This window comes from Rhincodon typus, chromosome 18 (genome assembly GCF_021869965.1).
Source record: "Rhincodon typus isolate 14 chromosome 18, sRhiTyp1.1, whole genome shotgun sequence".
NCBI classification, from domain to species: Eukaryota; Metazoa; Chordata; class Chondrichthyes; order Orectolobiformes; family Rhincodontidae; genus Rhincodon; species Rhincodon typus.
In genome coordinates this window covers 351,659-364,800 of record NC_063349.1, presented here as the reverse complement: position 1 = coordinate 364,800, position 13,142 = coordinate 351,659, and the positions used below count along the sequence as shown (strand labels likewise).

Below are 13,142 nucleotides of genomic sequence, written 5' to 3'. Positions count from 1 at the left end.
CATCCCTTCTTCGAATTAGTGAATGATACAGACATCTGATTGGGAATTGAAAGAGTATGAGGAGGTGCTCAACAGTGTGACCAATCAGCAATGGCCGCACCACCATTCCTCCCGGAGGTATAAGAGAGCGGAATGTGAGCTGCTTTCAGTATTCACTGTGAAAGTGTGAGATTGTGGATATGGCTGCAAGAGCTCGCTCCAAGGCGAAGTCTCGGCTGTCCCGGGCAGCTTTGCGGTTCCCGGTAGGCCGTATGCACAGGCTCCTTAAAAAGGGGTAATTATGCTGAGCGTGAGAGTGCCGGAGCGCCGGTCTATCTGGCTGCGGAGCTCGATGGTTGAAATCTTCGAGCTGGTCGGTAACGCGACCCAGGACAACAAGAAAACCCGCATCATCCCCAGGCACTTTCAGCTGGTTGCGCGCAACGACGAGGAGCTCAACAAGCTGCTGGGAGGGGTGCTGCCTAATATCCAGACCGTGCAGCTGCCCAAGGAAACTGCCGCTGGGGGGCGCCGCTAAAAAGTGAAGAGACTATTCTTTAATCTGACATCCCAAAGCCTCTTTTAAGAGCCACTCACAACATTTGTGAGAGAAACTAGACCGTGCCTCTGATTTCTGAAGAAGGGTCCCGACCCGAAACGGCAGCTTTCCTGGTCCTCTGATGCTGCTTGGCCTGCTTTGTTTCTCCAGCTCTACATTGTGTTATCTCAGACTCCAGCATCGGCAGTTCTTGCTATCTCTAGACCACGTCTCTGTTGGATTGTTTTAGAGTCTTAGACCAGATATCCTAAATTAATAAGAATTATTTGCCATAATTTCCACCTTATCCTCTCTACTTTTCCTATTCCTAGACCCATCCAGATGCCTTTTGGAATTTGTAATTGTGCCAGGCCCCACCGGTACCTCTAGCAGCGCATTCCATTCAGGCAAATCCCTCTGGGTTATTCCTCAGGTCCGTTTTAAATCTTTCCGCTCTCACCTTCAACATTTGCACTCCACTTTTGTAATTTCCTACCCTGGGGAATAAATAAAGCCATGACTATTCAGCGTAACCATGCCCCTCATGATTTTGTAAACCTTTATAAGGTCACCCCTGAGCCTCGGACACTCCAGGGAAAATAGTCCCATCCTACTTAGCCTCTCCCAATAGCTCAAACCTCCAACCACAACAACGTCCTTGTAATTTATTTCTGAACACTTTTAAGTTTAATATCTTTCCTGTAGCAGGGACACCAGAACTAAACCTAGTATTCCAAACGTGGCCTAATCAATGTCATGTACAGCTGCAAAATGACTTCCCAATTCCTGTACTCAAAACACAACAATAAAGACAAGTCACCAAATGCCTTCTCCGCTACCCTATCTACCTGTGACTCCACTTTCATGGATGGATGACCCTGAATCCCAAGGGTTCTTTGTGCAGCAACACTTCCAAGGACCCTACCATTAAGTGTATAAACCGTCCTTTGATTTGCCTTATCAAAACGTAACACTTCACACTTATCTAAAATAAGTGTGGCCTAAACAAAGTCTTGTAAAGCTGCACCATGATATCCTGACTCTTTTACTCAATTCTTTGAGAAATAAAGGCAAGCGTGCCATACACTTACTTTATCATCCTATCTACTTGTGTGGCCATTTTCAGGGAGCTACGGACTTGAGCCTCAAGATCTCTGTCTATCAATGCTGTTAAGGGTCCTGCCATTAATTCTATAGTTTTTCGTAACATATGATATCCCAAAGTGCAGCACCTCAAACCTACCCAGATTAAACTCCATCTGTTAATTCTTTGCCCATATCTACAGCTGATCTAAATCCCACTGTATCCTTTGACAACCTTCTACAGTATCCACAACTCTGCTGACCTTTGTATTGTCTGCAAATGTATTAAGCCACCCATCTATATTTTCATCCAAGTCATTTTTATATCACAAAAAGCAGAGGTCCCAGTACAGATCCCTGCAGAACACCACTAGTCATAGACATCCAACCATCAGTACTCTATGGGCAAGCCCATTCTGAATCCAAGCGGCCAAGTCACCGTGGATCCCATGCATCTTCATCTTCTGGATGAGCCCACCATGAGACAACTTGGTGAAAACCTTAGTAAAATCCATTTGGACAACATCCACTGCTCTACCCTCATCAATCGCTTCATCAACTCCTTGAAAATTTCAAGCATGTTAGTAAGACATGACCTGCCATGCGCAAAGCCATGTTGACTGTCCCTAATTAGGCCATGTGTTTCCAAATGTGCATAAATCCTATCCCTAAGATTTCTCTCCAGTAGCTTAACTACCACTGATATGAGACTCACCAGTCTATAATTTCTTGGATTATCCCTATTTATACAGAGGAAAAACATGAGCTACTCGCCAGTCCTCCAAGACCTCTCCAGTGGCTAGTGAGGATACAAAGATCTTGGTCAAGTCCCCAGCAATCTCCAGTCAATAACTGAGTTGTATAGCATCAAGGCAGCATGGTAGCTCAGTGGTTAGCATTACTGCCTCACAGCACTTGGAACCTTGGTTTGATTCCACCTCGAGGCGACTGTGCAGAGTTTACACATTTTCCCCATTCCTGCATGGGTTTTCTCCAGTTGCCAGTTTCCTCCCACAGCCCAAAGATGTGCAGTTTAGGTGGATTGGCCATGCTAAATTGCCCATAGTGTACAGGGATGTGCAGACTAGGTAGATTAGCCAGGGGAAATGCAGGGTTAAAAGGACAGGGTAGGAGTTTGGGTCTGGATGGGATACTCTTCAGAGGATTGTGAACTTGAGAGGCCTGTAGGAGTTCTATGATTCTATGCCCTGGGGACTTATCCACCTTAATACTCGTAAAGAGATCAGTCAAGATGGCAGCAGAGTAGGACGCTCCAACAGAGCTCCTCAATTTCTGGTGATTCCTTCTCTTTTTTTCTCTTTTCTCCCCCTTTGGTCTCACAGCGGGTCTCAGCCTGGTTTCATGGTTGGTCCCAGCCTAGTCTCTCAGCAGCTTGTGGCAGCTTTCAGACTGGACTCTCAGTGGCTCCTGCTAGGTCCCAACCTGATCTCTCAGTGGTTTGTGATATCTTTCGGCCTGATCTCTCAGCAGCATGTGGCATATCTCAGCCTGGTCTCTAGGCAGCATGTGGCAGCTCTCAGCCTGGCCTTTTAGCAGCTTGTGGCAGTTCTCAGCCTGGTCTCTAGGCGGTTTGTGGCGGATCCTGGCTTGGTCTCTAATTGGGTCCAACCTGGTCTCTTGGCCGCTCTCGGCAGTGTCTTGGCTCAGTATGTGAGTGGATCCTTCCGGGCATGTTCCAATGGTATCTGTGGCGGTGGCATCAAGAACAGAAAGCAGGGCGAGATAAAAGGAGGACTCATCAAAGACTGTTGAACTTTTAACTTTATTTTCCTAGTTAAACTATGAATGACTTCAATGGAAACTATTACTTATTTCTTTATTTTTCTCCTATTCTATGAAGTAATGCTTTTAACTCTTGTTTCTCTTGCTACCTTGTACCCAAGCTGTTTTGTACCTACCAGCTTAGATGGTGCTGTGTGGCAACATTATTCACTTTTCACTGTACTCCTGTACTTGAGTACAGGTGATGGTAAAATCTGAAATCTAAACCACTTCTTTCTTGATCTCATAATAGCATATTAGCATTGTCCACGCTAATCTCAGTATCCTCCATATCCTTCTCCTGGGTGAATACCGAAGAAAAGTAATCTTTTAAGATCTCGCCCACATCCTCTGCCTCCAAGCACAAGTTTCATCCTTTATGCATGAGTGGTCCTACCTTCTCCCTAGTTATGCTTTTGTTTCTACTGCAAGTATAGAATGACTGGGATTCTCTTTAAACCTCTTGCCAAAGACATTTCATGGCCCCTTCTTGTTCGCTTAATTCCCTGCTTGAGTTCTTTCCTGCTTTCTTTATATTCCTCATGGGCCCTGTCTGATTTTAGCTTCCTTACCTTGCCGTCCTTCTCTTCCTCCATACTGGAACATGTTGGTCTTGAACTCTGATAAGTAGATCTTTAAACAACTCCCATATGTCAAATATGGCCGTGCCCAATAACAGCTCCTCCCAACTGACACTCCCTAACTCCTGCCTAATAATGATGTAATTTGCCCTTCCCCAATTTAGTACTTGTGTGCAAGGTCCTGACTTATCTTTAATCATAGTTACCTTAAAATTTAAGGAGATAGCAAGAACTGCAGATGTTGGAGTCAGAGATAACAAAAAGCGGATCTGGAGGAACACAGCAGGCCAGGCGGCATCAAAGGAACAGGAAAGCTGATGTCGGGCCTGCTGTGTTCCTCCAGATCCGCTTTTTGTTGCCTTTAAAATTTAAGGAGTTGTGATCACTGTTTCCAAAATGCTCCCCCACAGAAAGGTTAGTAAGCTGGCCAGGCTCGTCTGCCAACACATGGTCCTGTTTGGCCACCCCTCTAGTTGGACTATCCACATACTGTTCCTCTTGGATGCACTTCACAAATTCTGCTCCTTCTCAGATAACAAGGTGTAGAGCTGGATGAACACAGCAGGCCAAGCAGCATCAGAGGGGCAGGAATGCTGACATTTCAGGCCTAGACCCTTCACCAGAAATGGGGAAGGGGAAGGGGGTTATGAAATAAATAGGAAGAGGGAGGAGGAGGCAGATAGACGATGGATAAAGGAGAAGATAGGTGGAGAGGAGACAGACAGGTCAGAGAGGCGGGGATGGAGCCAGTAAAGGTGAGTGTAGGTGGGGAGGTAGGGAGGGGATAGGTCGGTCCAGGGAGGATGGACAGGTCAAGGGGGCAGGATGAGGCTAGTAGGTAGGAGATGGGGGTGGGACTTGAGCTGGGAGGAGGGGATAGGTGGGAGGAAGGACAGGTTAGGGAGGTGGGGACATGCTGGGCTGGTTTTGGGGGAGGGGAGATTTTGAAGCTTGTGAAGTCCACATTGATACCATTGGGCTGCAGGGTTCCCAAGCGAAATTTGAGGTTACGTGGAACAATCCCTCTTCCGTAGCTCCACTGGCCCTAAACCCACCTCTTTCTCCGTTACATCGATGACTGTATCGGCGCCGCCTCGTGCTCCCACGAGGAGCTCGAACAGTTCATCCACTTCACCAACACCTTCCACCCAACCTTAAGTTCACCTGAACCATCTCTGATACCTCTGTCTCCTTCCTGGACCTCTCTGTTTCCATCTCTGGCAACCACCTGGAAACCACTATCCATTTCAAGCCCACCGACTCCCACAGCTACCTAGAATACACCTCCTCCCACCCACCTTCCTGTAAAAATGCCATCCCCTATTCCCAATTCCTTCACTTCTGCCGCATCTGCTCCCGACATGAGGCATTCCACTCCTGAACATCTCAGATGTCCTTGTTTTTCAAGGACCGCAACTTCCCCCCCCTCAGTGGTCGAGAATGCCCTTGACCGTGTCTCCCTCATTTCCCGCAACTCATCCCTCACACCTCCTCCCTGCAATAACAACCAAACCAGAATCTCCCTCGTCCTCACGTACCACCCCACCAACCTCCGGATACAACGCATCATCCTCCGACACTTCCACTATCTGCAATCCGACCCCAACACCAAAGATATTTTTCCCTCCCCACCCTTATCTGCTTTCCGGAGGGACCACTCTCTCCATGACTCCCTTGTCCGTTCCATACTCCCCTCCAGCCCCACCAAAACCGGCACTTTTCCCTGCAACCGCAGGAAGTGCTACATCTGCCCCTACACCTCCCACCTCACCCCCATCCCAAGCCCCAGGAAGACTTTCCACATCAAGCAGATGTTCACCTGCACATCTGCCAATGTGATATACTGTATCTGCTGTTCCCGTTGTGGCCTCCTCGACATCAGGGAAACCAAGCAGAGCCTTGGGGACCGCTTTGCGGAACACCTATGCTCGGTTGGCACTAAACTACTGCACCTCCCAGTCGCGAACCATTTCAACTCCCCCTCCCATTCCGCAGACGACATGTCCATCCTGCAGTGCCACAACGATGCCACCTGAAGGTTGCAGGAACAGCAATTCATATTCCGCTTGGGAACCCTGCAGCCCAATGGTATCAATGTGGATTTCACAAGCTTCAAATTCTCCCCTCCTCCTACCGCATCCCAAAACCAGCCCAACTCGTCCCTGCCTCCCTAACCTGTCCTTCCTCCCACCGATCCCCTCCTCCCACCTCAAGCCCCACCCCCATCTCCTACCTACTAACTTCATCCCGCCCCCTTGACCTGTCCGTCCTCCCTGGGCTGACCTATCTCTTCCCTAACTCCCCACCTACACTCAACTTTACTGGCTCCATCCCCGTCTCTTTGACCTGTCTGTCTCCTCTCCACCTATCTTCTCCTCTATCCATCTTCTATCCGCCTCCCCCTCTCTCCCTATTTATTTCAGAAACCCCTTCCTCTTCCCCATTTCTGAAGAAGGGTCTCGGCCCGGAACGTCAGCCTTCCTGCTCCACTGACGCTGCTTGGTCTGCTGTGTTCATCCAGCTCTACACCTTGTTAACTTAAAATGACAGTTTGTCAATTTCAAAAAGCCCGCCAACTTCACACTCTCAAATCCTGAGATTAAATTAATTATTCAAACGCAGAACGCAATCTTTCTGCAACTACAATAAAATTTCACACATTACATAGATTTGTTAAAACGGATACTTTAGTCAGCGCGGCCAGGACGCGGGATCATTGTCTGATCTGTCTGTGAGAGGCAAGATGAAAGATCGGGGTTTAAAACAGCCCAAACAAGCTGAACCGTTGCTAATCAATCTAAGCGACATCGCCGACTAAAACATCGTAAAAGCATCTGAAAATAGTGTACTCCGATAAAGGATATAGAATCTCACTTTGTCGGTACACGTTTATTTCACCCGGATTATAATTAGCCCGTAAACAATTCGTAATTGGTACCTGAACTGTCTGTAACAGGCAGGTGGGAAGAACACGCTATCATAACATTCGCAGGGGTCCCAGAATCAAACCTGAACAAAGTATCATTCCTGGAAGGGTCAATGAAGTGCAAATACTGCAAATGTAACATTGGTGTCTGGACAGAATTACAAGTCGCGATGTGATACATTACATGTGAAACAACCAGCTGCTGTACACTATTCCCTCCCTATAAAGTGCCATCCCCGTTCTCAGGTCTCCGCTCTCGTAAATCACGACAAGAAAGTGTGTATTTGTATTATTCATATTAACTAATGTCTCTGATCTGCCTGGACTCGGAGACAGGACAAGAATCATTTGATCCGGCCTCAGCTCTTTCCTGAGAGAAATAGGTGGCTCTGAAAAGAGCCTTTGGGTTCAGATGGTTGCGTGTTGCACAGACTGGTTCACTTCTTTGCTGATTTCTTGGGCACTTTCCCTTTGGTCTTCGGTTTACTCGATTTCGTGACCGGTTTTGCGGCCTTGAGGCTCTTGGTCTTTTTCACCTTCGCGACGGGAGTCTTTTTCTTCGGCGCTGCTTTTTTCACCGCTTTCTTTGGTGTTGTCACCTTCTTGCCGCTCGCTTTCTTGGTTGCTGCTTTCTTGACTGGGGATTTCTTTGCTGTCACATTCTTGGCCGTTGTTTTCTTCACGGTGGATTTCTTGGCGGCTGCTGCTGTTCTCGTCTTCTTTACCACTTTAGCCTTGACTGGCTCCTTCGCGAGTTTGAAGCAGCCCTTGACCTGAACCAGGGAGCCTTTGCCCACACTCCTCTTGATACTCATCCTGATCAGCGAATTCTGCTTCTCCACATCGACCCCGCTTCTATTTAGAGCTTTCTTTATAGCGGGTCGGGACATCCCCCGGCGATCGTTGCTCTCCCCGACAATCTTCAGAATCCGCTCGCTCAGTGTGGGACCGGCTGGTTTCTTCCTGGGAGCCGCCGCCTTCTTCTTCTTGGGAGTCTTGGCTTTGGTGGTGGCGGAGGCTGGAGGAGCCGTTTCGGCGGCTGCGCTGTCGCTCATGTCGAGAACACTGCTGGACCTCTCTCTGTCAGTCTGAACTGGGTCAGCAATGAAGCTGCTGGTGGCGGCACTGAGCAATTTAAAGGCAGCGAGCGGACGGCGCGGAGACAACTTACAGTCAGCTCCCTGCTCCTGCTGCCTCTTTGTGTTTCTCTCTCATCCGAAACTCTCAAATTCCTGTGATACTCGGCATCTCCAGAGAGCCAGGTTCGATCGTTCCTAACCCTGACACGGAAGGTGAGCTGCTGAAAAGGTTTCTTTCGAATTGACGTCTCCGTTTACGAGTTAAACGTATTTTGCTGCTGCATTGATCGCGCTCTCTGAGCTGAGCGCTGACATTGTCGCTGCTTTTAGACAGAAATATTGAAATCAACAAATATATTGCCTTGAATTCTACTTTTGGGATTTAATACAGGAGGAAGGGGATAACGTCAGTTTAAAATCTTTTTGATTTGCACAATAGGGACTCGGTGATTTCATGATATGAACTGCCGCACAAACACAGTAAAGTTCGACAATCCCAACCGCCCCTTTCCGACGGTCTCTCTTACACAATATTCACATCCACAGAGTCACAGGCCAGAAAATTCACCAAATGTGAACATGGATGAATAGAATTTCTTCTCATTTCAGCTTTTGCTCCGGTTTCCAGTGAACTGTACAGTTTTTCTATTCAGTAACTATTAAACACCGAGGCCTGGACGCCGGAAATTCGCTGTTCTGTAGATTCAGCTGCAAGAACCAATCAGAGAGTCGTACAGCACGGAAACAGACCGTACGGTCCAACCAGTCCATACCGAAAATGGTCCCAAACTAAACGAATGCTATCTGCTTTCTCCTGGCCCATATCACGCCACCTTTCTCTTCTCCTCCCGAGCCAAATGACTTCTAAATGTTCTAGTTGTACCCACACGGTCCACTTAGGCAGTTCTTTCCACACGAGAACCATCCTCTGTGCGAAAATAAAATGTCCGTCAACCCTGTTTTTAAGGTGATAGGAGAAAGATTTAAATGTGTCCCCTGCTCTTCAACTCTCCGGTCCTAGGGAAGAGCATCTACCACTAACTCTATCTGTACCTCTCATTGTTTTAAAAACTTCAATCAGGTCGCCTCTCAACTGCCTACTCTCAGGTGAAAAAACTCCCAGACTATCCAGCTTTTCTTGAAAATCAAACCTTCCATATCCAACAACATCCTGGTAAATCTCTTCTAAACCCTCTCCAGCTTAATATCCTTGCTATAACTCAATGAACAGAACTGGACACAATATTCCAGAAGAGGCCTCACCAATGTCCTGTTCAACCTCAGCATGGCATCCAACACCTATAATCAATCATGGTGTAGAGCTGGATGAACACAGCAGGCCAAGCAGCATCAGAGGAGCAGGAAGGCTGAAGTTTCAGGCCGAGACCCTTCTTCAGAAATGAGGGAGGAGAAGGGGGTTCTGAAATAAATAGGGAGAGAGGGGGAGGCAGATAGAAGATGGATAGAGGAGAAGATAGGTGCAGAGGAGACAGACAGGTCAAAGAGGCGGGGATGGAGCCAGTAAAGGCGAGTGTAGGTGGGGCGGTAGGGAGGAGATAGGTCAGTCCAGGGAGGACGGACAGGTCAAGGGGGTGGGATGAGGTTAGTAGGTAGGAGATGGGGGTGGGGCTTGAGGTAGGAGGAGGGGATAGGTGGGAGGAAGGACAGGTTAGGGAGGCGGGGATGAGCTGGGCTGGTTTTGGGATGTGGTAGGGGGAGGGCAGATTTTGAAGCTTGTGAAGTCCACATTGAAACCATTGGGCTGCAGGGTTCCCAAGCGGAATATGAGTTGGTGTTCCTGCAACCTTCAGGTGGCATCATTGTGGCACTGCAGGAGGCCCAGGATGGACATGTCGTCTGCAGAATGGGAGGGGGAGTTGAAATGGTTCGCGACTGGGAGGTGCAGTAGTTTAGTGCCAACCGAGCATAGGTTTTCTGCAAAGCGGTCCCCAAGCCTCTGCTTGGTTTCCCCGATGTAGAGGAGGCCACAACGGGAACAGTGGATGCAGTATACCACATTAACAGATGTGCAGGTGAACATCTGCTTGATGTGGAAAGTCTTCTTGGGGCTTGGGATGGGGGTGAGGGGGGAGGTGTAGGGGCAGGTGTAGCACTTCCTGCGGTTGCAGGGAAAAGTGCTGGGTGAGGTGGGGCTGGAGGGGAGTGTGGAGCGGACAAGGGAGTCACGGAGAGAGTGATCCCTCCGGAAAGCAGATAAGGGTGGGGAGCGAAAAATGTCTTTGGTGGTGGGGTCGGATTGCAGATGGTGGAAGTGTCGGAGGATGATGCGTTGTATCCGGAGGTTGGTGGGGTGGTACGTGAGGACGAGGGGGATTCTGGTTTGGTTGTTATTGCGGGGAGGGGGTGTGAGGGATGAGTTGTGGGAAATGCGGGAGACATAGTCAAGGGCATTCTCGATCACTGAGGGAGTGAAGTTGCGGTCCTTGAAAAACGAGGACATCTGAGATGTACGTGAGTGGAATGCCTCATTCTGGGAGGCGAAGGAATTGGGAATAGGGGATGGCATTTTTGCAGGAAGGTGGGTGGGAGGAGGTGTATTCTAGGTAGCTATGGGAGTCGGTGGTCTTGAAATGGATATCGGTTTCTAGGTCGTTGCCCGAGATGGAGACAGAGAGGTCCAGGAAGGAGACAGAGGTATTAGAGATGGTCCAGGTGAACTTAAGGTTGGGGTGGAAGGTGTTGGTGAAGTGGATGAACTGTTCGAGCTCCTTGTGGGAGCACGAGGCGGCGCCGATACAGTCATCAATGTAACGGAGGAAGAGGTTTAGGGCCAGTGTAGCTACAGAAGAGGGATTGTTCCACGTAACCTACAAAGAGGCAGGCATAGCTTGGGCCCATGCGGGTACCCATGGCCACCCCCTTTGTCTGTAGGAAGTGGGAGGAATTGAAACAGAAGTTGTTGAGGGTGAGGACGAGTCCGGCTAAGCGGATGAGGGTGTCAGTGGGGGGGGACTGGTCGGGCCTGCGGGACAGGAAGAAGCGGAGGGCCTTTAGGCCATCTGTATGGGGAATGCTCGAACAGTTCATCCACTTCACCAACACCTTCCACCCCAACCTTAAGTTCACCTGGACCATCTCTAATACCTCTCTCTCCTTCCTGGACCTCTCTGTCTCCATCTCTGGCAACCACCTAGAAACCGATATCTATTTCAAGCCCACCGACTCCCACAGCTACCTAGAATACACCTCCTCCCATGCACCTTTCTGTAAAAATGCCATCCCCTATTCCCAATTCCTTCGCCTTCGCCTGCTCCCAGGATAAGGCATTCCACTCCCATACAACTCAGATGTCCTCGTTTTTCAAGGACCGCAACTTCCCCCCCTCAGTGGTCGAGAACGCCCTCGAACGTGTCACCCGCATTTCCCGCAACTCATCCCTCACAACCCCTCCCCGCAATAATAACCAAAACAGAATCCCCCTTGTCCTCACGTACCACCCCACCAACCTCCGCATCCAAGACATCATCCTCCGACACTTCCGCCATCTGCAATCCGACCCCACCACCAAAGACATTTTTCGCTCCCCACCCTTATCTGCTTTCCGGAGGGATCACTCTCTCCGTGACTCCCTTGTCCGCTCCACACTCCCCTCCAGCTGCACCTCACCCGGCACTTTTCTCTGCAACCGCAGGAAGTGCTACACCTGCCCCTCCACCTCCCCCCTCACCCCAATCCCAGGCCCCAAGAAGACTTTCCACATCAAGCAGATGTTCACCTGCACATCTGCTAACATGGTATACTGCATCCGCTGTTCTTGTTGTGGCCTCCTCTACATCAGGGAAACCAAGTGGAGGCTTGGGGACTGCTTTGCAGAACACCTACGCTTGGTTCGCACTAAACTACTGCACCTCCCAGTCGCGAACCATTTCAACTCCCCCTCCCATTCCGCAGACGACATGTCCATCTTGGGCCTCCTGCAGTGCCACAACGATGCCACCTGAAGGTTGCAGGAACAGCAACACATATTCCGCTTGGGAACCCTGCAGCCCAATGGTATCAATGTGGACTTCACAAGCTTCAAAATCTCCCCTCCTCCTACCGCATCCCAAAACCAGCCCAGCTCATCCCCGCCTCCCTAACCTGTCCTTCCTCCCACCTATCCACTCCTCCTACCTCAAGCCCCACCCCCATCTCCTACCTACTAACCTCATTCCGCCCCCTTGACCTGTCCGTCCTCCCTGGACTGACCTATCTCCTCCCTACCTCCCCACCTACACTCACCTTTACTGGCTCCATCCCTGCCTCTTTGACCTGTCTGTCTCCTCTCCACCTATCTTCTCCTCTATCCATCTTCTATCCGCCTCCCCCTCTCTCCCTATTTATTTCAGAAACCCCTTCCCCTCCCCCATTTCTGAAGAAGGGTCTCGGCCTGAAACGTCAGCCTTCCTGCTCCTCTGATGCTGCTTGGCCTGCTGTGTTCATCCAGCTCTACACCTTGTTATCTCAGATTCTCCAGCGTCTGCAGTTCCTACTATCTCCGTCATACCTATAATCAGTCGACTGAGTAATGTAGGCAAACATGCCAAACAACTTTCTAACCACTCTGTCTATATGTTTTGCGAACTTCAAAGAATAATGAACCTGCACCCTTGGGTCCATTTGTTCTACAACACTATTCAAGGACTGACCATTAATAATGAATCCAATTGGCAAGCTCACCCTGAATCACACGTGACCTGACTTTACTATTAAATCTACCCTGCAGAAGCTTGTTGAAGGCTTTACTAAATTCCAAATAAACAATGGCTACTGCTCTGCCATCATCAATCTTTTTGGTAACTTCCTCAAAAACTCAATCAAGTTTGTGATTCACAATTTTCCCTGCACAAAACCATGCTGAGTATCCCTAATTGATTTTTGTGTCTCGAAATGAACATAAATCGTATCCTTTATGATCACCTCCAACAATTTACCTAGTACCGAAGTCAGACACATTGGTCTACAATTCCCTGGTTTCTCCTTACGACCTTTCTCAAATAAATGTGCAACATTAGCTCCCTCCAATCATCAGGAACCTACCTGTGATGATGATGCAAATATTTCTGCAAGGGGTCTCACAATTTTCTCCTTTTCTTCCAACAATGCTCTGAATTATATTAGATCAGGTCCCAGAGATTTATCCACCTCTACATTTTCCAAGACCTCTCCAACTT

At 49.0% G+C, this 13,142-nt stretch overlaps 1 protein-coding gene across 1 annotated transcript; it reads right to left on the bottom strand.

Annotated features, from left to right (window-relative positions):
• Window positions 1–6,798: 6,798 nt before the first annotated feature.
• On the bottom strand, window positions 6,799–8,021 carry LOC109931791 (histone H1-like). The gene has a single exon (XM_020531051.2). It carries the CDS (start codon window positions 7,942–7,944, stop codon window positions 7,327–7,329), a length of 618 nt encoding a protein of 205 aa, XP_020386640.2. The 5' UTR covers window positions 7,945–8,021; the 3' UTR covers window positions 6,799–7,326.
• Between the last annotated feature and the right edge of the window lie 5,121 nt (window positions 8,022–13,142).